This window comes from Bos indicus x Bos taurus, chromosome 14, assembly GCF_003369695.1.
Source record: "Bos indicus x Bos taurus breed Angus x Brahman F1 hybrid chromosome 14, Bos_hybrid_MaternalHap_v2.0, whole genome shotgun sequence".
Lineage (NCBI taxonomy): Eukaryota > Metazoa > Chordata > Mammalia > Artiodactyla > Bovidae > Bos > Bos indicus x Bos taurus.
In genome coordinates this window covers 2,669,059-2,694,956 of record NC_040089.1, presented here as the reverse complement: position 1 = coordinate 2,694,956, position 25,898 = coordinate 2,669,059, and the positions used below count along the sequence as shown (strand labels likewise).

Here is a 25,898-nt window from a genome sequence, read left to right as displayed (position 1 = left end):
GGCCATCTGCCTGGCACCTGCCCACCAGCCAGCAGGGCTTTTTCTTCCAGGCCTCAGACTCCCTGTGACAGGGTCCCATGGTGGTTGGGCCTGTGTGGAGGGTAGAGCATAGGAAGTGTTATTAGATGCTGTGAGGAAAGAGCATGCCAGCTCAGGGGGTGTCCAGCCAGGATGACCGCCTTGTCCAAGAAGGCTGCCCATGGGCCCTGTATCTGGGTTTTGAAGGATGGGTAGGAGTTTTCTGGTCTGGGCACTGCAGACCAGTGTGTACAGAGGCATGTTACCGCACATTGTCACTGTGCTGGGAGGCTAGAGCGTGACCGGAGGAGGGGCCTGACCTTGGAGGAGTCGGCCTCATGAACACGGGGAGCCTCACCCTGGGAATGAAGTGAAGCAGGCCTGCTGGGGGGCACTCGCTGTGCAGGGTGTGAGGGGCCCGCTAAGGATGGAGGGCAGACGGGTTCACGACACGGAATAGAGCCACAGGAGCCAGACACGGGGAAGCGTCAGGATTAAGACGAGCCATTTTTCGCAGCAGCTGAGTGGGAGCTGGGGGTGGTCCCAGCTCCGTGTTATAGATAGGGAAGCAGGTTCGCTCCGTATCTTGCCTGTGATCACATTGCTGAATATCAGTGAAGCTGGAGTTTGGACTTGGGTCTTTCTCCAGCTCTAGAGCCCCTGAATACTGGACGTTTGGGAAGGTTACTGAATCAATTAAGATCATCATGCTTAGAAATAATGATGCATTTGTTCACGTAACTAGAGTACGGAGATAAAGATCAAGGCTTCAGGTTAGGCTTGATCCAGCACTGCGGGAGGGTCCGAGGATCTGTAGTGCCAGCTACACCCTCGGACTGGCCCCAGGACGGCTGCCACCAGTTCCAGAGGTGACACAGCACTCTATCCTTGTCCCAGGGTCCCCACCCGGCGCCCCGGGAGGCACTGAGACTGCCTGCCTAGGTAGGGGCTAGGAGGACAGACAGACTCAGCCCAGATCAGGTGCCCACCTGGGGAACTGGGTGAGACGGGGACTCTTTCCCAGGTGGGTCCTGTCCAGGTAGACTTGGGTGCTGGCGCCACCTGCTGTCTCCGGTGGGTAGTGCGCAGCGTCCTGGTGTGCGTGGCTTTAAGAACCTCTTTTTATCTTTATGAAACTAAGGACACGAGAAACAGATTGACCCAGAAACATTCAAAGATTTCTACAACTGCTGGAAGGAGGCAGAAGCAGAGGCGCAGGAGGTCAGCCTGCCTTTGTCGGTGATGGAGCAGCTGGACAAAAGTGAGTGTGTGTACAAGCTGTCGCGCTCCGTCAAGACAAATCGCGGGGTGGGCAAGATCGCCATGACCCAGAAGCGCCTGTTCCTTCTCACGGAGGGGCGGCCAGGCTACGTGGAGATCTCCACCTTCAGGAACATAGAGGTGAGGCCAGGCCTGGGGCCGCCAGCCGTGGGCCCGCCCCACTCGCAGCTGCTGTTCACCCCAGGCCGTCATTTCACTTTCCCTCCTCTCTCGCTGCCTCTGCAGGATGTCAGAAGCACCATGGCCACTTTTCTGCTCCTGAGAATTCCCACTTTAAAAATCAAAACGACGTCCAAGAAAGAAGTCTTTGAAGCTAACCTAAAGACGGAGTGTGACCTCTGGCACCTGATGGTGAAGGAGATGTGGGCCGGGAGGAAGCTGGCCGACGACCACAAGGTCCGTTCTCACCCGCGGCTCCCGTCTCTCGGTGATGCTTAGCACAGGGCCCAGGCACAGCGTCTCGTCAGAGGCACTGAGGAGGCTGTGCTCTGCGTGACTCGGTGCGAGGCCCTGGGGGCAAACACGGGCCAGCCCGCGGGGCGGTATGTGTGGACCTGGGCTTGGCCTCTGCATTCCGCCTCCTCTGCTCCAGGTGGCACCCGGGAGGGCAGCGTCGGGGCTGGACTCTGGCAGGCGTGAGCTCGACTCTCACCTCTTTCCCTTTCCAGGATCAGGGTTCTGGGCGGGGGTGTATTAGGTCCTTTCCACAGGGCTGTGTTTAAAATCCCAGGGGATTTTGTAGCTTCACTGACTTTGGGCCAGACTGATGGCTTTGATTGCAGCAAGTTAAGATTTCCTAGTCACGAAGGGTACCCTGGACAGAGGTAAGACATGAGGGGCAATGTTTGTCTTGTCCGAATGGCAAGATGAGACAGGAAACCCACAACAGAGTGAGCAAAGGGTCCAAATTGGGAACTCATATGGGGAGCAGTTTCTAAGGTTCTCGAGAGCTGCAGCTCACTGGTCACCAGGGAGACACAGGTCGGGGCGGCAGCCCACCTAGGGGCAAACTTGAGGGGAACGTACTTCGAGGGGTGGAAGAGCTGCCCTCTGTGATGGACGTTCTGTCCCTGGAAGAGCCTGAGATCAAGGAAATGGAAGGAGGCTTCTGTTTAAAATAGGAAAGGGAGGACTAGGTCCTAAGATTCCAATGTTCTGTGACTTTTGGACTCTCTGATTTTACGCCCACTTGGTTATTTAGCACAACGCAGGTAGCTCCATGGTGAAAACTGCCTGCCAATGCAGGAGATGTGGGTTTGATCCCTGGGCCGGGAAGCTTGGAGAAGGAAATGGTAACCCACTGCAGTATTCTTGCCTGGAAAATTCCATGGACAGAGGAGCCTGGTGGGCTGCAGCCCATGGGGTCGCGAAGAGTGGACAAGACTGAGCGACCGAACAACAGCAACAAAGTGGACCACGGCTGCAGGCGCCCGGGACGGCCGCACAGGGGCTGCAGCACGCTGGGCCTCCCTGTCTGTCACCAGCTCCCGGAGTTTACTCAAACCCGTGTCCATCGAGTCAGCGATGCCATCCAGCCATCTCATCCTCTGTCGTCCCTTTCTCCTCCTGCCTTCAATCTTTCCCAGCATCAGGGTCTTTCCCAGTGAGTCACTTCTTCGCATCAGGTGGCCACAGTATTGGAGCTTCCCATCAGTCGTTCCAATGAATATTCAGGACTGATTTCCTTTAGGATGGACTGGTTGGATCTCCTTGTTGTCCAAGGGACTCTCAAGAATTTCCCCCAACACCACAGTTCAAAAGCATCAATTGCTTTCTTTATTGTCCAACTTTTCTTTATTGTCCAACTCTCACATCCATACATGACCACTGGAAAAACCATAGCCTTGACTAGACGGATCTTTGTTGGCAAAGTAATGTCTCTGCTTTTTAATATGCTGTCTAGGTGGGTCATAACTTTTCTACCAAGGAGCAAGTATCTCTCAATTTCACGGCTGCAGTCACCATCTACAGTGATTTTGGAGCCCCCAAAATTAAAGTCTGTCACCATTTCCACTGTTTGCCCATCTATTTCCCATGAAGTGATAGGACTAGATGCCATGATCTTAGTTTTCTGAATGTTGAGTTTTAAACCAACTTTTTCACTCTCTTCTTTCACTTTCATCAAGAGGCTTTTTAGTTCTTCGCTTTCTGCCATACGGGTGGTGTCATCTGCATATCTGAGGTTATTGATATTTCTCCTGGCAATCTTGATTCCAGCTTGTGCTTCATCCAGCCCAGCATTTCTCATGATGTACTCTGCATATAAGTTAAATAAGCAGGGTGACAATACACAGCCTTGATGTACTCCTTTGCCAATTTGGAAGCAGTCTGTTGTTCCATGTCCAGTTCTAACTGTTGCTTCTTGACCTGCATATAGATCAAGAGGCAGGTGAGGTGGTCTGGTATTCCCATCTCTTTAAGAATTTTCCACAGTTTGTTGTGATCCACACAGTCAAAGGCTTTGGCATAGTCAATAAAGCAGATGTTTTTCTGGAACTCTCTTCCTTTTTTGATGATCCAACAAATGTTGGCAATTTGATCTCTGGTTCCTCTGGCTTTTCTAAATCCAGCTTGAACATCTGGAAGTTCACGGTTCATGTACTGTTGAAGCCTGCCTTAGAGAATTTTGAGCATTACTTTGCTAGCATGTGAAATGAGTGCAATTTTGTGGTAGTTTGAGCATTCTTTGGTATTGCTTTTCTTTGGGATTGGAATGAAAACTGACCTTTTCCAGTCCTGTGGCCATTGCTGAGTTTTCCATATTTGCTGGCATACTGAGTGCAGCACTTTCACAGCATCATCTTTCAGGATTTGAAGTAGCTCAGCTGGAATTCCATCCCCTCCACTCGCTTTGTTGGTAGTGAGTTGTTGTTGTTCAGTTGGTAAGTTGTGTCTGACTCTTTGCAGCCCCGTGGACCGCAGCACACCAGGCTTCCCTGTCATCACTGTCTCCCGGAGTTTGCTCAAACTCATGTGCGTTGAGTCAAATGATGCCATCCAATCACCTCATCCTCTGTTATGCCCTTCTCCTCCCACCGTCTATCTTTCCCAGCATCAGGGTCTTTTCCAGCTGGCTCTTCACATTGGGTGACCAAGGTATTGGCACGTTAGCTTCAGCATCAGTCCTTCCAATGAATATTCAGGATTGATTTCCTTGAGGATTGACTGGTTTCATCTCCTTGTGGTCCAAGGGACTCTCAAGAGTCTTCTCTAACACCACAGTTCAAGAGCATCAGTTCTTCGGTTGTTAGCTTTTATGGGCTGGGTAATTTCATAGGCTAGTAAGTGGGAGGATTAATCCAACTATTTTGAGGAAGGGGTAGAGACAACCAGTATTTGTCTCAACTAAGAGAGCATAAGTATGTGACATGAAATCCAAGTTTAAACTCTGCAGGTGGCTTTGAAAACCACACATTTTTAAAAGCATTGCTGTGTGTAATGGGACAGAGTCTTAGCGGGCCATGATTTCAGAGACGCTGTGCTGAGATGACTGTGCCTCCCACAGGACCCCCAGTACGTACAGCAGGCGCTGACCCACATTCTCTTGATGGACGCGGTCGTCGGCACTCTGCAGTCACCGGGAGCCATCTATGCGGCCTCCAAGTTGTCCTACTTTGATAGGATGAAGAATGAAAGTAAGGTTTTTATCTGGTTGCCTTTTGTCTTATCAGCTGGAACCAACCCACATGTCTCGAACTTCTTTATTCTGCACTTTTCCCTTTTGAACACCACACCGCCCTCTGCGTCTTTCGTTTTCTCACTTGGCCATCCCCTGGAGCTCTCTGCTCCTCAGGACGCACACTGAGGCACCTCAGCATTTCACTGTCTGAGTAACAGTCCACTTTACCCCGTTCGGTGTTGGTCCTGAATCTGAATTACCAATGACACCACAACAGGGTTTCCGTTGAGTGGCTCACAGAATCGCTGTCGCAGTCTCTGGAGCTCTGTGATCAGACACGCCCGCTGCAGAGCCGCAGGGACCCCCGTGCGTGGTTGTCCTTGACTGCTGGACCGCACCGCTCAGGCGTGGGGAGACCCTCGACGGCCGTCTCACTTTTCCCCCTTGATTTGGTCAGTTCCTTGCCCCTAGGAATTCTCTGAAGCCATAGAGGTCAGTGGTTAGCTCAGGTTTTTATTTTTAGAAGATTTTTCAAGTCCAGGAAATAGTGAGAAGATAAGAATAGGTTTATGCCACATTTTTAGCTACTTCTGTTTTGTGTCCACTTTTAAATGATCTCCTAAAAGCAGCTGTCCTGCGCTTTGCGTAAAGAAGCAGAGACTATAGAGGACCACTTACTCTATCAGCCTTGCTGCGTGCGGGAAGTCACACGTGCTCGATTAACCCCACCCCGTGAAGCTAATTCATGAAACACAGATGAGCACGTTGTAGGGATTTTTAAAAAATTATTTTGCCGTGCTGGGTCTTTGCTGCGGTGCGGGTGTTCTCCAGTTGTGGCGAGCAGGGACGACTGCTGCGGCGGGCGGGCTTCTCGGTGGTGGCGTCTCTGTGCAGCGCAGGCCCTAGGGCGTGCGGGCTTCAGTAGCTGCAGCGCGCAGGCTCAGTAGCTGTGGCTCCCAGGCTTAGGTGCTCTGGGACACATGGGATAGTCCTGACCAGGGATTGAGCCTGTGACCCCTGCATTCCTATCCACTGTACCACCAGGGAAGTCCTGTAGGGATGTTTTTCGGATGACAACTAGTTTTGCTTGTATGCATTTTAAAAAACGTAGCAGTCTTATTGAGATATAGTTCACACACCATTCTCTTTCACAGCGTACACCTTACTGGTTTGAGTGTATCCAGAGCTTTACAGCCGTGGGCACAGTGGGTTTCAAACATTTTCCTCAACCCAGTGAGAAGCCCCATACATTTCGCAGCTGCCTCTCAGCTGCTGAGCAACCCTGAATCTACTTCCTGTCGCTGGGGCTATGCCCCGTTTCTGCCTAGTCAGAGCTCGTCCTACACGTGAGCTCACAGCAGTAGCTGTCCCGCGTGTCTGGCGTCCTTCATGTGGTGTCGCGCTCCAGGGTGCGTCCGTGTGGCAGGGTCACTGCTTCATCCCTCTTGTGGCTGAATGTACTCCGCTGGGTGGATACAGTATAGTTTATCCCTCCCTCCATTGACCGTTTGAGGTTCCCTGCTTCCTGCCTGTTGCACACAGCACGTCTATGAATATTTCCTGTACAAGTTTTTGTTTGGACATGTTTTTATTCCTCTTGAGTCAATAGCCAGGAAGAGTCTGTTTAAAATGTCATCCCAGAATAAGTGGAAACAAACCCCGGTTTTGTGTTCATTGCCCTCAGGGCGATTTGCTCTTTGCCGTGTCTTTCACTAACCGTGACATCACTGGTGCTTCCTGGTGCCAGGAGCCCCTCTCCTGTATCCCTGGAACCCACCCCCCAACTGCTGCCACATCCCAGGACCCCACTCTCGGGGAGCAGCCAGGATGCTCCAGTTGCTGGAGGGACTCGGAGGAGCTCTTGTCAACAGTCCTGGAGCCAGATGTTGATGGCAGGGTTTTTTCTCCCCCTTAATTAGGACCCAAATCACATACACACTATACTCGAGCTGTGGCGACCACTCCATGCTCAAGCCCGATCTTTGTCAAGAGTTTGCAGAAAAGGCTTCTCACTCTGGACACCGCGTCCGCAGTCTCCACGGAGGGACCCAGCACATGACACTCACTCTTGATCCCACACTGCAGGGGCAGTCCCCCAAGCTCAGGGTTCTGGATCCCTTGTTCCCAATCAAGGACCGTTTGCTCTGTGTGAAGCGTAACGAGGCAGCGATACGTGATCCCGGGCTTCAGTGATAGCTTGTGGGCCATTTGTGATGGAAGGTCTAAAAATGAAACTTTCTGAAGTTTGCACCCCGTCCCTGGAGGGAGGCACTTGGCAAGCACTGGAGATACCTGTCGTGTGTGTGTCAGGGGGTAGGGGGCGGGCGTTGTTACTGGCACTGACCAGGTGAGGCCCGGAGTGCTGCTGAAGCTTTTGCAGTGCACAGGACTCCCCCGTGGCAGCAGCGCCACGGGCCAGCGTGAGAAGCTGCTCGTGGCTTGGATTGATGAAGTATTCAAGGGCTTCTCCCTGCTGGAGCATCCCTAACAGCTGAGTGTTAGATCATTTAGCCTGACAGCTGTGTTTAGATGACAGGCAGTGTGAGACCTTGGCAGACACTCACCCTCTGGCCGGAAACGCTTGGCTTTACTTATGTCCAGTTTAAAGAGAGCTTCATCTTCGCAAATCCCGGCTTTACCCTGGGACTAATATCCTAAGGGAAGCAGCGTGTGTGAGTATGTCCTGGAGTCTGGGGACCTGACCCCCACGTGTCTGCGTTTCAGTGCCCATGGCCATTCCAAAGACGACCTCGGAAACCCTGAAACACAAGATCAACCCCTCGGAGGGGGAGACCACCCCACGAGCCGTCGACGTGCTACTCTACACCCCAGGTGAGGCCGAGCCCGGCTGTGTGGCTGCGGGGTTTTGTGGCTTTATTGACGTCTACCTGATTTACAGCATTGTGTTCATTTCTGCTGTGTGGCGAGGTGATCCAGTCAACGCGTATACACATCCTTCTTCATGTTCTTTTCCGTTGTGCTTCATCACGGGACACTGGTTACGGCTCCCTAGCTGTCCAGCAGGGCCATGTTTGTGTCGCTGCTGTTCTTTTCAGCAATCTGGGAGCTGAGACTTGTGTTCAAGGTCAGCACTGAAGTGGAAGGGCAGTGGAAGGATGAGGGTGGACAGGCCCAGGGGGTTTTCTGCCGTTGGAGGCAGAACTCTGGGTGACCAGGTGCAGCTGCTCTGTGGACTCGGAGGCCGCAAGGGGTCGTGCATGGCTGAGTCCCCATTCAGCCTCGCCGTCCTCACGTCCAGCGGATAAAGCCCCTGCACGCACATCTTTGGTCGGGGCGAGCTTGTTGTCACTGGGATGGGATGACGGCCCCTCCTGGGCTGATGCGCACGTCTGATGACACGGCTGGCTGTTCCCACCGGTCAGGGACCAGGGGAACACCAGTCAACCCCTCCGAGAACTCTGGGAGCCAGGGAGCCAGGACCCGGGCACTGAGCCTGGCTTTGGAGCATCTCAGGCTCTGGGGGACTGCAGACAGCATCTCAGTGGGCAGATCACCCCAACAGGGCCAGGAGACCAAGGCATGAACACCCCAGAAAGACTGGCAGATTCACACTCCTTGGACTAGGACTGAGGTGGTGCTAGGCAGGGGTGGGGGAAAGACAGTCTCCATTGTAGGAGGTGCTGGGACACTGTGGGTCCATGTGGAGAAGATGGAGCTTAAGCACACCTCAGATCACACATAGCCATCAGCTCCAAGGATGAAGATCTGAACATGAAAGGCAAAAGCAAACATAAGCAAATGAAGCCTGGAGATGATAATATAGATGATAATCGTGACCTTAAGATAAGGAAACAAGTCACAAAGCACGTAAAAACTACGGGCCGTAAAGGAACAGGTTGGCGAATTTGACCATATAAAGGATTTTTTAAAGAAACTTTCAAGTGCGTGAAAGTGATGGTCGCAGACTTGGAAAGGATGTCCGTAAGAGGATAGACTTGACTTGGGATGTTTGAAGTCGGTGGTATTTAAAGGGCGGCTACAAGTCAAGGAGAGTAAGAGCCCGATTCAGAAGCGGGCAGGAGGCCTAAACACTTCCCCACGGAGGAGATCCAGACACCCGACTAAAGCCAGCAGCCTCATGAGCGCCAGGGACATGCAGACAAACCACAAGTGAAAAAGCAAAATCTTCTGGAGTCAGAGCGGCCACGACGGGAAAGACCAGTGGTGCTCAGTGCGGTGGCCACGTGGAGACAGCAGGAGCCCGCTGTGCTCGTTGCGGGGGGGCCGTAGACCCTCCCTCTGTCCCTGAGCCCCCTCCCCACTGCCTGAAGCACTGCCCCCAAGAGAATGCTCAGGCCTCCTGCCATCCTGCCTGGGGGAGGGCTCTGTGTGTGTTCTTCTCTGGCTGAACCAGCCGGTCCGCAACGCTGAGCTCCAAGGGGCTTGGCGGTTCAGGCTGTGCTCACCTTTGGAGCCTGGGCACCCAGGGTGGCACCTGGCACTGAGCAGGACCTGAGTCTTGGCACAAATCACGAATCCCGTGCTGATGCAGCAGGGGGGTTTTCTTTCAACATGTCGGGTTGCTTTCCTCTTCAGGGCATCTTGACCCAGCAGAAAAAGTGGAGGATGCTCACCCCAAATTATGGTGCGCACTGAACGAGGGCAAGGTGATCGTATTTGACGCTTCCTCCTGGACGATTCACCAGCACTGCTTTAGAGTGGGCACTTCTAAGCTGGTGAGTAAAGTGTGCTGTCCAGTGTGGACAGTTTTCATCAGCTTCTGGGTTAAGTCGTGAACATGTCCACCTGCATAGGTAGCGGATGCTTGAACCCCACGGTGTGATCACTGAGTCCTGTTGAGTTGGGGTCAGGGCTTTCCTTTTTTAAGAGCTTTGTGTTTCTGTCTGTCTACTTTGGGCTGTGTGTGTCTCTGTCGCTGTGCGGGCTTTTCTGTAGGTGTGGTGAGCAGGGGCCGCTCTCTAGTCTCGGTGCTTCTCACTGCAGTGGCTTCTCCTGTTGGGGAGCACGGGTTCTAGAACATTGAGGCTTCAGGAGCTGTGATTCCCGGGCACCAGGGCACAGGCTCAGCAGTTGTGGCACATGGGCCTAGCCGCTCCACAGCATGTGGGATCTTCCCGGATCAGGGATCGAACCTGTGTCTCCTGCATTCGCAGGCAGAGTCTTTATCACTGAGCCACCAAGGAAGCCTGAGGGGTTTTCATTTATCTCGAGCTTTTAAATTGAATGTAAACCTGTTCTGTCTTTCACTTAAATAGTCTTATTTAAGTGAGCAGATAATGGATTTAACCACTCCCACACTCTGAAAACTATTATAAAACTGGGTTTCAGTCCTGTCAAGGGCAGGGTGGTATTTCCACATTTCCATTTCCAGTCACCAAAAGTGGACACTGGAATTATTTTAACATATTTGGGGTTGAGACTGAGAACCACTTAAATAAAATTTGCATCATATTACAGTTATCGCGTGGTTAAGAAACCTCAATTGTTTGAGCTTTTAGACTGATAACTTAGTCAGCTTTACTGTATTAAAAGAAAGTTCAGTCCAGGTCAGTCGCTCAGTCGAGTCCGACTCTTTGTGACCCCATGGACTTTAGCACTCCAGGCTTCCCTGTCCGTCACCAACTCCCGGAGTTTACTAAAACTCATGTCCGTTGAGTCGGTGATACCATCCAACCATCTCATCCTCTGTTGTCCCCTTCTCCTCCCGCCTTCAGTCTTTCCCAGTATCAGGGTCTTTTCAGATGAGTCAGTTCTTCATATCAGGTGGCCAAAGTATTGGAGTTTCAGCTTCAGCATCAGTCCTTCCAATGAATATTTAGGACTGATTTCCTTTAGGATGGACTGGTTGGATCTCCTTGCAGTCCAAGGGACTGTCAAACATCTTCTCCAACACCACAGTTCAAAAGCATCTTCAGCACTCAGCTTTCTTTATAGTCCAACTCTCACATCCATACACGACCACTGGAAAAACCATAGCTTTGAATAGACAGACCTTAGTTGGCAAAGTAACGTCTCTGCTTTTTAATATGCTATCTAAGTTGGTCATAGCTTTTCTTCCAAGGAGCAAGCGTCTTTTAATTTCGTGCAAAAAACCACCTCACCCCACCCCCTAGAAACCCAGGGTCAGTGTTAGGTCTGTAGCCGTCAGTGCTACCAGGATCAGCCCACTGGTTTTTGGAGGTTTCTCACGGCCCCTCACGGCTCTTTGAAAACCATCTGTTTCTGTGTGATGTCACCCACATGCCCCAGGGCCTAACACAACCATACCAGGAACGGGCCTTGTGAATTCTGGTGTTTCCAGGAGAGGGGTGATCGGTGCTTTCTTTCTGGTGGGGTTCGAGTGTCTTTGGTGACACTACCCTGCTGTTCAAAATGCTGTCACACCTGCTGTCTGGTGGGCTTCATCCTGTTCAAGACCCTCAGAGGGTACAAAAGAAGCCACTGTCCCAAGGGGTCTTGCTAGGAGAATTTTCATGCCAACTCCTTTAACATGAAACAACTTTTTTTTTTCCATGTGAAAAGCAAGGTGAAGTGAAGTCTGCATACCTAAGTGTTCAGCTTATCTCCACTTTGATGGTCACGTTCCATCATCTAAAAACAAGGGGACAATCTGTGGCACGGTCTATGCTTCCAAAACTGGGGTGAGACAGAAACACTGTGATTCAAGTCCATGTTGCCAAAGGGTGGGGATCATTCTTAAAGCTGCTAAAAACCATCCCCCTCCACATTCAAGTAATGAGCTTCGGATGATAAAGGAACGGGATCCAAGACACATTAGAGCAAAATATTTATAGAAGTCTAATAATGCTTTAGATCAAACAAAAAACAAGAAGGAAAAATTAAGGACATCATTCTTACTCTAAAATTTAATTTTTTCCTGTTACAAGTTCTTAGTTACAAGTATTTCAAAGACTGTTTAATAACAGAATAACTTTAAAATCCTCCTGAAAATGAAATCAAATTGCACTTTGTATCAATCTCTACTGATCACCAATTAGGCCAGGTAACATTACTGTGGTGTTGGAGAAGACTCTTTAGAGTCCCTTGGACTGCAAGGAGATCCAACCAGTCCATTCTGAAGGAGATCAGCCCTGGGATTTCTTTGGAAGGAATGATGCTAAAGCTGAAACTCCAGTACTTTGGCCACCTCATGCGAAAAGTTGACTCATTGGAAAAGACTCTGATGCTGGGAGGGATTGGGGGCAGGAGAAGGGGACGACAGAGGATGAGATGGCTGGATGGCATCACTGACTCGATGGACGTGAGTCTGAGTGAAGTCCGGGAGTTGGTGATGGACAGGGAGGCCTGGCGTGCTGCGATTCATGGGGTCACAAAGAGTTGGACACGACTGAGCGACTGAATTGAACATTTAATTAAAGCAGAAAGTTAACAAATTATGTGAAAATATCTTCCCACTAGTTTCACAGGGACATTTTGTATCATTTGACAAGGCAGTAACTTGGGCAATTATCTCTAGAAAATGCTGCCTTCTCTGAAATTTGACGTTCAAAGTGGTTTATCTGAGATATCCTTGGGCCACTAAAGAAAGACATTTTACTAAAATTATAATAATCCTCTGGTAGATGCCACAAAAGAAAGGGCTTTTTTAAATAATTCTGAAATTAGCAAAGTAGCATCTTTCGAGAATACTTATTGGTAAAATTGAAACTATCAGTTTTTATAAGCTCTTTCATGTGGCAACGATAAGTAAAAGTTAAACACCAGATAAGTAATGGTAACCACTAGATAAAGTGACAGTAACCACCATTGATAATGATTTACTGTATTAGATCTAGCCTCAGCCCCTCCAACATGATGTAACTGTTATTCTTGTATTTGAAAACCTGAGACATCTGTTCAGTTTCAGTAAAAAGTTGCTAGCGTCATGAAGTCCGACACCAGCTCAGGAAATTTTTAGGGAGGCAGTCGGGTTGGTTGAGATGTACCAGCAGACACACTTACGGTTCACACGTTTACGTGGCTTTTATAACTCTTCAGCGTTTTGGCCCTTAATTTCTAATTTCGGAAACTCTACAGATGGCTGTTGTCATTCTTGCCACACCGGCATCCCTGAGCGCTGTCTCCAGCAGCAGGAGCGCTGGCGGTTTCGTTTCTTGCTAGTGTGCAGTTAGTCATCACTGTTTGCAGATTTGCCTCATCGCTCCTTGGTTTGTGGCCCCAGAACAAACGCTGATGGAGCTTTCGTGGTTGTCCCATCGTGCTCGTGGCCAGGGCACAGGAGCTGAGTGCAGGGTCTATCCGAGGTCGGGCGAGGCGACTCTGCCTCTGGGGTCAGCTCAGACTGCGCACAAGTGTCCTTGTCACGGCCTATTTAGCACCACGTCTTTCTCGTTTTTGTGCTTTGTGTGTGTGTGTGATTTTGCTGTTTAAAATGGTGCCCTAGTGTAGAGCTGAAGAGCCTTATGGAGAAGGTGTGGACGCAGTTTGGACCTGTGTCGTTCAAGGATCAAAGGTGTCCTTAAACAGAAACGCACATCAGTGATGACGTGTTGATCGCGTGACAGTGGTGTGACCTGAGGCCAGCGGGAACCTGAGCCTGTGGGTCCCCAGGAGCAGCAGCTCAGCGCAGGACACACGAGCCGCTGACCGCGCTGCTGTCTCCTTGGCCCGACAGAACTGCATGGTGATGGCGGAGCAGAGCCAGGTGTGGGTCGGCTCGGAGGACTCGGTCATCTACATCATCAATGTCCACAGCATGTCCTGCAACAAGCAGCTCACCGACCACCGCTCCAGCGTCACGGGCCTGGCTGTGCAGGACGGGGAGCAGGCGCCCAGGTGCGGCGGGCTTTACTGGGTGGGGTGCTGCCTGGCTCGTGGGCGGGTCGGGGTCCCAGACGGCAGGGTCCTGGTGGCCATGGGTGACGGCTGGCAGGGCCTGGGCTGGGCAGGTGGAGCGAAGCAGGTCTGGCAGGCGAGCCAGGGGACATCCCTTTGTGGCTCTGGTTGTGGGTACAGAGAAGTGATCTAAAGACATGGTCAGAGAAGATGCCCTCCGGGGTGAGCATGGTGGGCACACAGCGGGCCCCTGGCCTCCCGGCCCATTCCCTGGCTCTGGGGTTGGCCTGCTGTCCTTGGCCTGTGGAGGCATCACCAAAGTCCTCCGTTTTCGCATGGGACCCCCTTGTGCCTGTGTCCAGCTGTGCCCTTCTTATCAGGACGCTGGTCAGTAGCTGGATTAGGATCCACCCTGTTAGCGTCATTTAACTACTTCTGTGAAGACGCTGCTGTGAACTAAGGTGGCATTTGAAGTGTGGGAGGGTAAGGGCATCAACATATCTTTCTTCGGGACCACAGTTCAGCCCGTCAGCTGTTGAACCCCACCTCATTCCTCACTGTCCTTACTTCACTGAGATCGTCAGGCCCTGAGGGCAGCCCCCATCTGTCCTCTCGCTGTGGCCTGGGCCTGGATCAGGGCCTGGCACACAGCAGGTGAGGGGTGGGGGCACTGAGGCGGAGCCCGCTTCCCGCTGTGGCCTGGGAGCAAGTGGACACAGTGACCATGGTTCCTTTTTGATGGCTCCCTTGGAGCCACCCCCACCCTCCTGTCCCCCGAGTTTCAGGGGTGCCATGTGTCCTCAGTTGAAGGTGACACGCCATCAGAAGGTGAAGGGCACACACAGCACTAGCTGAGCCCGCCCCCTGCAGCTGCCAGTCCCTGAGCCCTGCTGACCCTTGACCTCACGTGTGCAGGGGTGCAGGGAGCACTGGGTTTCTGGCCCCTTGCTGGGGGAGGTAGATTTTAGTGAGGTTCTGCTCACAGTCCCTGATGGAGGGATGGCGAACCATACTGGGAGGTGCTGGGGGCAGGCGTGGGCACTGAGCTTACGCCCACCACCCTGATGTCCCCTTGGGCGGGTCGTGGGTGCTGTGCCTGGTGGCAGCTTTGTTCTTTCTGGATGGAAGGGCCAACTTTCCATCATCAGCGTCATCATCACCGTCATGTGGTCTCCTTGGGGCCGCAGTTGAGTGTGTGTGTGTGTTCACCCCCCAGCACCGTGTACTCGTGCAGCGCCGACGGGACTGTCCTGGCGTGGAACGCAAGCTCCCTGCGGGTGACCGGCAGGTTCCAGGTGCCCGGTGGAGGGCTCTCGGCCATCAGACTGCACGGCGGCCGCCTCTGGTGCTGTAAGTGACCCGGCCCTGGCCCCTGCCCCCGCCAGGCCAGGAAGAGGCCAGGCCCTTTCTTCCGCTTCGCATTCCAACTGGGGCTTCATAATGCAGGTTCCTTCTTTGGGCATCTGGTCCCCACATCCCTCCGGAGTGTGCAGCTGCCCGCTGCCCCACCCAGTCCCGTGCCCCTCCCCTTCCCAGTGCCCCTCCCCTCCCTGTGACCCCTCCCCCTCCCGCTGCCCCTCCCCCTCTCGCTGCCCCTCCCCCTCCCTGTTTCCCCTCCTCCTTCTGCTGCCCCACCCCCTCCCGTGCCCCTTCCTGCCCGTGCCTCTCCCCCTCCCAGTGCCCCTCCCCTCCCGCTGCCCCGCCCCCTCTCGCTGCCCCTCCCCTCCCTGTGTCCCCTCCTCCTTCTGCTGCCCCACCCCTCCCTTGCCCCTCCCCTCCCTGTGCTCCCTCCTCCTCCCGTGCCCCTCCCCCTCCTTCTGCCCCCACCCCCTCCCTGCGCCCCCTCCTCCTCCCGGTGCCCCTCCCCTCCCAGTGCGCCTCCCTCCTGCTCTCGCTGAGCCCTTGGGGCCATGGCCTGAGCCCTTGGGGCCATGGCCGCTCCTCCCGCAGCCCTCCTGGCCCCATCCTCTGTGTGTGGTCCTAAGCAGGCACTTCGCCGAGGGGGGCGGGTTGTGATGGGGAGGTGCAGACGCCTGAGGCGTGGCTTCTGTATTTACGGACGTCACAGCACAAAGGTGGCCTGCACTTTGAAGGCTTCGCTAGCGTGTGCCAGATACCACGGATCGTGGTCATGGATACTTTTTAAATCGAAGCCTGTTTTACCCGTGATGAGATGCAGTGTGTGTGTAGCTCACCGTGTGTTGAAAGCACACACCACGTAACACCTGACACGGGAGGCACAGAACGCTTCCACCAGGGCCGCTGGTCCCGCCGAGCCCCTCTCCAGGGAAACGCCTGTTCTGAATTCTCCCGTGGGTTTGTTTTCCCGGTTCCTGAACTTGCTGCAGATGGGCTCTACAGCGTGCGTTCTTTTCATCTGCTCAGGACAGGCAAGGTGATGTTTTTAGGGTTCATCATCAGTTTGAGTGAACTCCAGGAGTTGGTGATGGACAGGGAGGCCTGGCGTGCTGCGATTCATGGGGTCGCAAAGAGTCGGACAGGACTGAACCGAACTGAACTGAACTGATCCACGGTGTTTGAGGAGCGACAGTGCGTTCGTTCCACTGTGTGGATGCTACAGCTCGGTTACTGGTCCCCCCGTGGGTGGACCTGGGTTAACCATGTTTCACCACCTGAGAAACTGTCGTCTTTTCTGAAGCTGCCACGTCATTTTATATCCCCACCAGTGGTATATGAGGCTTCCAGTTCCTCCCTGTCCTCACCAAACCTCTATTTTTTATTATAACTGTCCTGGTGGGTGTGAAGTGGTATCTCACTGTGACTTTGGTTGCGTTTCCCCTGATGACTCATGGACTGTTGCTTCAGTCGTGTCCGACTCTGTGCGACCCCATATACGGCAGCCCACCAGACTCCCCCGTCCCTGGGATTCTCCAGGCAAGAACACTGAGTGCGTTGCCATTTCCTTCTCCAATGCATGAAAATGAAAAGTGAAAGTGAAGCTGCCCAGTTGTGTCATGGCTGGGTGTAACCCTTTTTTTTTTCCCCCTCCATTTTCCCATCTGTACTTCTTTTGTTACTCCTTACCTGTCTCCTTTTGGGCTTTTAATATTCAATTTAATCTTCTTTATTGTCTCTTTAGTTTTTTAGGCTTTGTTCTACTTTTTAGCACTGGCTCTAAGGATTTCAATATGCAACCTTAACTTCTCACTACATACCTTCAATAACTATTACACCACTTCATGTTTAATGGACACAGTGCACAGCAGTAGAATTAATTCCATTTACCTTTCTTTCCCCTTCCTGTTGTTGTTAAATGCCATATTTTGTTGCTATGATTGTGATAAACTTCATATTTTAGAAAACTTTGCCTAAGTTCTCAATAGTCTTGCAAAAAAATTAAGAAAAAAATTTATTTTTGTCCATATATTTATCATTTCTGGTAAGCTTCGTCTCTTCTTAAAATTCAGGTTTCTGTCTTGTATCACACTGCCTCTTAGCCTTAGGATTTCCAGTGACCTGTGTCTGCTGTAAACGGAGTCCAGGTGTAGTTTCCCTGCACATTAGAAATGCCGTTCCATCGTCTCGCAGCTCTTCTTGCTCCTGATGAGCAGTCGGCCGTCATTCCCACTGTTCTGCTGAACAGAGTATGTCTGGGGTCAGTGGCTGCTTTTAGGGTCCTGTCTCTGGTTTGCAGGACTCGGAATAGTGTGCTTGGGTGTGAAGGGCTTTGTGCTGATCTTGCTTGCGGCTTACTTTCTTGAATTGAGGGGAACCCCCGGAACTGTGCTGCTCACTGAGTTTTGTTCTTCCCAAGACTATATCCTTCAGCTTTGGTTGGTCTCCGGTGACTGTCAGACGTGTGTGTGTCCATTCATGGATGCATTTGGGACTAAAAGGTCCCTGTTAAATATGGGGAGGGATATAACAGATTAGAATAAGGATAGAAAACCTCGTTTTCAGGGTGGAATTCCTCATAGTTTTCAAGTTAATGAGTACAGTAAGTAGTTTTCCTATTTAACAATGAGAAAAGCACAAGAGAAAAGCAGGGTTTCTTTGGGTAAAGAGCAGCGTTTCCTGTGAGGTGCTGTTCCAAGTCTTTAAGCAAGGTTAACAAGCTAAAACCTCGATCACTCAGCCGATGCGGTCTGTGGGCACCGAGGTACAGCCTGAAAGGGTGTGAGTGTGGAGGGGCCGGGCGACGCCTCTGACTCCCCCACAAGCCCGGGTGAGGCGGGCCTGGGGGCCCCGCCTTCCCTCTCTGGTCTGGCCAGTGTCACGGACCCTCTGCGCCTCCCCTAAGTCTGCATCTGCTGTAGCACCACCACCCCCCGCAGGCCTGAGCGCCCCTTCCAGGACGCGGCTCCAGCGGTTACTGGGAGGGAGCGACCCGGTCCTGCTCCCTGTGGTCGGAGGTGGGCACCGGGAGAGGCATGTGTAGTCCAGGCTGCAGCCTCTGTGTGCATTCAGTGTCAGATCTGGGGTCGTCACACAAGACTGGTCACTTTGGGCTGGTCCCTGGCACCTCAGTCTCTCTGCTCCTCTGAAAAGTGAAGTGGAAATGCCATCATCTTTCCCCTGGAGAGCAGGCTGGCAGCTGGGAGATGCTAGAGGCAGAATGTGGGCCTCGGAGCATCAGTGACTGTGAAGGTCACTGACAGTTACCCCAGAAAGCGGCCCTGATGGGCTGGGCACCTTGAGGCTGGTGATCAGTTCACCCGCATCTGTGGCCCCACCCCCTGCTCCATGTGCAGCAGGCCCCTGCACGCTCACACAGGCTGGGTGGCTGTCAAGTCTGCCTGCCGCCCTCTGCAGTGTTGGTGGGCAGTGAGCGTGCTGGTTGGCACTAAGCAGGGGGGTCCCTGGGGGCATTAGCACCTCTTGGCAGGATGTCCTGCTGCCCTGGCATTCCTAACAAGTTGAAGCATCTGAAAGGACCTTCTTAATTAGGCCGAGTGGACGATGGCATCTCGGGATGAAAGCCTTCCTAGAGGGATGTTGGGGTTTCTATTAGGTCTCGGGCAGGAAGGAGAGGCTCTCGCCTCCTGTGACTGAGAACCCAGCTGAGCTCCCGAGTCCTGAGCACTGCCAAGTCCTCAGGAGTTGGAGTCCACCCACTGTGACAGGAAGCCGGAGCCGTTTTGGGGGCTTGCACCTCGTCCCTCTGCAACCAGATGGTGCTGCCCGTGGGGCGGGGCTGCGTCCTCCTGTCCCTGTGGCTTCATGAAGGGTGGGAGGCAGAGGGAGCAGGCAGTAAAAACCCTGAGAGGACAGCCCTGCAGCTCCTCACCTTATCTTGAACCTGACTCCGTCTCCCCTGGAGCCTTGATCTGATGACGTCGCTGCTGGATAATTTTGATGACCTGTAGCTCTCATGATGTGGAGACTTGGTTTGCTTGAGTGATTAATAGAAGCAGAGAGGAGCTTCAACAGAGAGATGTGTCCCACAAGGCTGGGAACCATTACCTAGAGCTCTGATCTTTACCTACGGGGGTAGCACATGGCGTGGCTGCAAATAACCATGGCAGGAGGAATTCCACCCGCTTCCTCGTCGGTAGTGCTAACCGCCCAAGGGTCTCTGAGGGAAGACGAGAAAGCACCATGTGGAGGTTCAGTTCAGCCACTCAGTCATGTCCGACTCTGCGACCCTGTGGACTGCAGCCCGCCAGGCCTCCCTGTCCATCACCAACTCCTAGAGTTTGCTCAAACTCATGTCCATCGAGTCAGTGATGCCATCCAACCATCTCATCCTCTGTTATCCCCTTCTCCTCCCGCCGTCAATCTTTCCCAGCATCAGGGTCTTTTCCAGTGAGTCAGTTCTTCTCATCGGGTGGCCAAAGTATTGGAGTTTCAGCTTCAGCATCAGTCCTTCCAGTGAATATTCAGGACTGATTTCCTTTAGGAAGGACTGGTTGGCTCTCCTTGCAGTCCAAGGGACTCTCAAGAGTCTTCTTCAACACCAGAGTTCAAAAGCATCAATTTTTCTGTGCTCAGCTTTCTTTATAGTCCAACTCTCACATCCATACATGACCACTGGAAAAACCATAGCTTTGACTAGATGGACCTTTGTTGGCAAAGTAATGTCTCTGCTTTTTAACATGCTGTCTAGGCCTATAACATGGAGGCTACAGTTAGAGTGTCTCATGCCGCACTCAGATGTGGGGAAGGGGCCGTGGTCTGCCGGTCACCCCGATCCCTCACGGCCCTTTCGTCCCTGTGCTTCACGTTCACTGTGCCCACCCCTCATCCTGCTCTTCGGTCCTGCAGGCACTGGAGACAGCATCCTGATGGTGAACATGAATGGATCTTCTTGTCAAAAGCTGAAGATCACTGGGAGCTTTAAAGAGACAGGCACCTCCTTCCTGGGATTCCAGCTCATGCCTGAGGTACTCTGGCGCGTTGGGCTGGGCTAGTGCCCCTGGGACTGCCACTGTGCTCGCCCTGACCCGTTTCACTTTAGCAGGAGCAGCTCTGGGCGGCCTGTGCTGGGTACCCCGATGTCTATGTCTGGAGCCTGCAGGACCCAGCCCAGCCCCCGCAGAGGATCCACCTCCAGGACTGCTCTGAGATCAACTGCATGATCAGGGTGAAGAAGCAGGTGAGAGGATGCGGGCCTGGGGGTGCCCCTTGCTGCCTGCCCAGGGGCCCCACACGCCTCCCAGCTGGGCTACACATGCGATGCCCGCTTCTCCTGGCAGATCTGGGTAGGCACCACGGGGCTGTCGCAGGGGCAGCTGAAGGGGAAGATCTATGTGATGGATGCGGAGAGGAGGACGGTGGAGAAGGAGCTGGTGGCCCACGCGGACACGGTGAAGACACTGTGCTCCGCGGAGGACAGATACGTGCTGAGCGGCGCCGGCCCTGAGGAGGGGAAGATCGCCATCTGGAAGGTCGAGTGACCGAGGGGGTGTGTGCCCTGTGAGCCAGGGACGCGCTTTCGGCCAGCTGCTGGTGCTTCCCAGGGGAGGCAGTCCGAGCCGGATGGGGCCGTCCACCCGGCGTTGGGGGCGGCCCACTGCAGGGCCTCCTGGGCTCTCTGACCGCCATTGTCACACTTCCCCTCCTGGACGTTGGCTGATGAAACTGGACCGTTTCGGCAGGGGGTGGGGTTTCTCAGGCAGCCTCTGCCGAGAAGCCCTCCCGTGCTGTCTGGATGGTTCCAGAATCTATGCCCTGGGCCAGCACCAGGCCAGCCGGGAGCTGTTGAGCCAAAGCACCCATGAGCTGCAGACCGCTGGTCTCTGGCCATGCTTTCCCGCCCACTTCCCTCACTCACTCACCAGACACCAGGCTTACAGGAGCCCGGCGGCCGCACGCTGACCTCTTGTTTCCAGCAAAGCTCACAAGAAGGGCTGCTTTTAAATGGCCATGTTGAGGTTGAGTGGGTTTGCACCTGCCCTTGCTGTTGCCTGTCAGAGCAGGTGGCAGAGCCTGCCCAGGGAGGGGACAGCACTGGGGTGAGGCTGTCTGCACGGGGCTGAGACAGGCTCTGTGTTTTAGGGCAGGTGGCAGAGCCTGCCCAGGGAGGGGACAGCACTGAGGTGCGGCTGTCTGCACGGGGCTGAGACAGGCTCTGTGTTTTTTCTTTTTAACAAATGCAGTGTTTTTATAATGAAAAGAGACGCTTTTTATACCAAAGATCAACATTCTATCTAAAACAGTACAAACAAACCCTTACCGGACACACGTGTCCATTTCTGCTGCATCCGGATCCTGGGTGCACAGAGTATAATGTATATGTAGACAGTGCCTTATTATTTAACTGAAGATAATCATACTAGCAAAAGACCTTTGTACAATTTTACTGTAACACTGAGCTTTCGTCCCTGTTTCGGCTTGGCTGCTGGGCGTGGAGGGAGCACTGCGTCAGGGCCCCAGCTGTCCCCTGTGGACGCACGGAGCGCTCCGCCACAGGAGGCTGGCTGCCACGCCCTCTGCCCTGGGTTTGGGGAACCCGGTTAGACATCCTGCCAGACCTTGTGAGCGAGGTCTCTGTCAGGCCCCCAGGACACAGCCAGGCTTCCGAGGCGTCTGCAATGACTCCCGGTTGAGAGCTGTGGCCCAGCCTCTGGCTGGGTCGCACAGAACCCAGATAGTCTGGAAGATCTGATCATGTTCTGGATTGTTTTGAGACTGTGGTGCAGAGAAGAGCCAGGTGGCTGAATCGTCCCAGTCCGTCCTTCTGGGGAAGGTGTGTTCCCCTGACTTCTAGGGGGAAGACGAGACCAGCAGCAGAGGGCTGAAGGTGGAATTCTGGCTTTGTACACATATGAAAAACCAGAGTAAAAGCCCGTCAGAAATCCACATAAATTACTGAATTCCCATCCACGTGCAGCCAGGTATTTTCACCTCATCAGGAATAAATTCTCATGTACTAACACTGCTTCCAGTTTCTGTACTTTAGCCAATGTTAACTTGTGGGGGGGCTTCTTTAAAATAGTACAGGACTGCTCAACATCACAAATTATCAGAGAAATTCAAATCAGAGTGACAATGAGGTAGCAACTTACAGCAGTCAGAATGGACATCATTCAAAAGTCTACAAATAAATGCTGGTGAGGGTGTGGAGGAAGGGGAGCCCTCCCACACTGCTGGTGGGGGTGTAAGTTGGTGTAGCCACTGTGGAAAACAGCATGAAGGCCCCTTAAAGAACTAAACAGAATCACCGTATGATCCAGCCATCCCACTCCTGGGCATATTTCCAGAGAAAACTATAATTCAAAAAGATACATGCAGGACTTCCCTGGTGGTCTACTGGTTAAGAAGCCACTTTGCAATGCGGGGGATATGGATTTGATCTCTGGTCGGGGAACTAAGATCCCACATGCCACAGAGCAGCTAAGCCCATGAGCCACAGCTGAGACCCGACGCAGCCAAATATTTAAAAAAAATAAAAAAGCATAAATGTACCCTTGTTCATAGTGGCAGTATACACAACAGTCGGACATGGAGATGTCCGGACACCTGAATGTCCATCAACAGAGTGGACAAAGATGTGGCACGTATACACGATGGAATACTATCCAACCACTAAAAGAACGAAATGACGCCATTTACAGCAACATGGATGCAACTAGAGCTTATCATACTGAGTGAAGTAAGTCGGAGAAAGACACACCATATGATGGACTGACTTGTGGACTCTAAAATACGGCAGATGAACCTATCCATGAGACAGGAACATACTCAAGGACACACAGAACAGACTGGTGGCAGGTACGGGGGTTGGGGAGAAATGGGAGCGGAGGCTGGGGTTGGCAGGTGTAAGCTTTCACGGACAGAATGGATAGACAAGGTCCGGCTGTACAGCACAGAGAACTACAGTCAATATCCAATGGTAAACATAATAGAAAAGATAAAAAAAGAAAGTATATATGCGTGTAACTCAATCCCTTTCCTGTACAGCAGAAATTAACACATTATAAACCAACTACTTCAATTTTAAAAATATTAAAATATCTCTGCAACCTTGGTATAGATAAAGATTTTTTTTAAGAAACAATACAAAAAGTGCTAAATACTAAAGAAGAAATTAATGTATTAGACTTCATCAAAACACGCCATTAAACGAAAAGAGAAACCACAGATGAGGTGAAAAGACTGACAGTGTTATGTCCGACAAAGACTTCCCCCAAAGTGTATCAAGTGCTCCTACAAGTCAATACAATTGTTATGTCCGACAAAGACTTCCCCCAAAGTGTATCAAGTGCTCCTACAAGTCAATACAAAGAGTTTTAAAAATGGGCAAAAGGTTCTTCACCAAAGAAGGCATATCAATGGCCAGTTTGAAAAGAGGCTTCAAATCATGAGTCATCAGGAGTGTCAAACCACACTGAAATAACACTTGTATACTTGAGAATGGCTAATGTTAAAGATTCACAACAGCAAGTAAAGATGAGGACGTGGAGCAGATGGAGTGTCCATTGGTAACTGGATAAAAACAGCCAACCACTGGCGAGCTGTTAGTTTCTTTTAGACACACACCCACCCTACGACTCCACAGTGCCACACTTAGCTTTTTACCCAAGATAAAGCAAAACGTGTCTACGCAGAGACTCATGAGAATCTCCGTAGCATCTTTATGTGTAATAGCCCTATGCTGGAAACACCCATCAGCTGGAGAATGGATGTAATATAGCTGCAGAATGGAATTCTATACAGCAGTAAAAACAACAACAACAACGGAATTGAACAGCGATGTGTTTGATTCTCCAAAACATGCTGGGCAAAGTTGACACAAAGGCTGCTATTTTCATTTACATGAAGTTCAAACCAGACAAAAGCAGTCATGATAACTGAATGCGTATCAGTGGGGATTGGCGATAAGCTGGAAGGCATTGAGAGAATTATCTGAAGAAACCGTTTCATGCAGATTGAGTATTAGGAGTAGGCATATATTAGAACGTTCATAGAACATTGGACCTGTTCATGTCACTGTGTAAATTCACCCACTTAAAAAAAAGAAAAAACAAGAAAATCACTACTGATTCTACAGATGTTAAAGAATTAGGGAATATTTTGAATTTGATGCCAGTAAATTTGGCATCAAACTTAGATGGAATGGACAATTTATGTAAAAGATCTAAACAAGCGTGACTAATTTAAGAAGAAACAGATACCTGAATAGACTTATTTACAATAAAGAAATTTAATCCATAATTTAAAAAATGACAGGAAAGAATGACAAAGGAATAAATAATACAAATTTGCTCATTCTGTTCATGAAAATAGAAGAGTTGAATGCTTCCTATTGCATTAATAAGACTAATATTACCTGGCTACAAAAAAACAGATATTACAAAGAAAAAAAAATACCAATTTCCCTCATAAACATTAAAATCTTTTTAAAAAGTTTAGAAAATTAAATCTAGCAGTACATAAAGAGGACATTACCTTATGATCAAGGAAATTCAGCACAAGAATGCAAAGTTGGCTTAATATTCAAGATCAGTTGATGTAATTCACCATCTTAACAAATGCAAAAAGAGAAAACACAGGTTCATCTCAATAGATTTAGAAACAATATCTACATGATTCAATATCCATTCATGTTAAGAACTCTCAGCAAACTAGGAATAGAAGGAAGCTTCTTCAGCTGGATAAAGAGCAGCTAAAGCCCACCAACATTGTACTTCATGGTGAAGGCAGTGTTTTCACTCTGAAATCAGAAATAAGGCAGACTTCTTTCTCTTACAGATTGGGAGGAAAATCTTTACGAAATATATGTCAGATAAAGGAATTCTATCCTGAGAAGTCAAAAGTAACAAGGAAAACAACCAAAAAATAGGACAAAAAACTAGGTTAGAGATTTCACCAAAGAAGATACATAAATTGCAAACACAGGAAAAGATGCTTAACATCTAAGGAAACACAGATGAAAAGCACAGAGACGCCGCTGCATGCCCTTCCGGGCTCCCTCGTAGCCTGTGGGCCCCTGGAAGTCCTGCCGCGTCTCTGCATGCGTCTGTGTGCGTGTCTATCGTTTCTGAGCACCTGGGAGAGACACTGTGTGTCCACCTTCTAGTATCTCAGAGCTCAGTTTCTTGACCTAAAAATTATTATACAGGGACTTCCTTGGCAATCCAGGGATTAGGACTCTGTGCTTCTACTGCTGGGGGCACAGGTTTAATCCCTGGTGGGGGATCTCACATGCTGTGCTGTGCAGCCAAATATATGTAATTATATATATATAACTATATAACATATATAATTATACAATCTCCCAATTTTGTTGGCAGAACCAAGCATGATGTAAACAGAATGATGCAAACAGAACTGTGCAAATGGGAAGCAGATAAAAGGTTTATAATTAATGCCAGTGTGTTCTCTGTAGAGTTTGAAGCCAAATGTGAGATTTCCCACTAAGAATTCAACTCTTTTCACTAATAATTTTTTCTTCCCTCACTCCCAGGAAAATCCTAAGGCATACCTACCAGAAACACAAATCAGTGAATTTTTACAATGACAGATAAGTTACAGACAGGTGATAATAGACAAGATGAACAAAATATAAATACAATTTTTTCTGATTTTCCAATAAAATTTAAAACAACACCCCACACAAAAACTTCTGTTCATATTGTTAAAGGAATGTAGTAGACCAATCTGTGCTAATAAGAAAGATGATCAAATATTTTGCTAAACAAAAAATGTAGATTGCAAACTACGTGAAAGTGAAGTCGCTCAGTCGTGTCCGACTCTTTGGGACCTCGTGGACTGTAGCCCACCAGCTTCCTCCATCCAT

At 50.9% G+C, this 25,898-nt stretch overlaps 1 protein-coding gene across 4 annotated transcripts in view; it reads left to right on the top strand.

The window, feature by feature from the left end:
- Nucleotides 1-22,034, top strand: part of DENND3 (DENN domain containing 3) — a 50,590-nt gene extending 28,556 nt beyond the window's left edge. The window contains exons 14-24 of one of the 4 annotated variants that reach the window (XR_003514395.1): nucleotides 1,160-1,419; nucleotides 1,525-1,695; nucleotides 4,805-4,934; nucleotides 7,643-7,750; nucleotides 9,476-9,615; nucleotides 13,536-13,696; nucleotides 14,913-15,046; nucleotides 19,922-20,040; nucleotides 20,115-20,252; nucleotides 20,353-21,075; nucleotides 21,160-22,034. Coding sequence is in view for 2 of the 4 variants with exons in the window: in XM_027560726.1 (XP_027416527.1) it covers nucleotides 1,160-1,419; nucleotides 1,525-1,695; nucleotides 4,805-4,934; nucleotides 7,643-7,750; nucleotides 9,476-9,615; nucleotides 13,536-13,696; nucleotides 14,913-15,046; nucleotides 19,922-20,040; nucleotides 20,115-20,252; nucleotides 20,353-20,553 (1,562 nt within the window). In the remaining 2 variants the exon portion in view is untranslated. Of the gene's footprint in view, nucleotides 1-1,159; nucleotides 1,420-1,524; nucleotides 1,696-4,804; nucleotides 4,935-7,642; nucleotides 7,751-9,475; nucleotides 9,616-13,535; nucleotides 13,697-14,912; nucleotides 15,047-19,921; nucleotides 20,041-20,114; nucleotides 20,253-20,352 lie in introns of all 4 variants that reach the window. The other 3 variants (XR_003514396.1, XM_027560728.1, XM_027560726.1) reach the window with 3 other exon arrangements.
- Nucleotides 22,035-25,898: the final 3,864 nt, after the last annotated feature.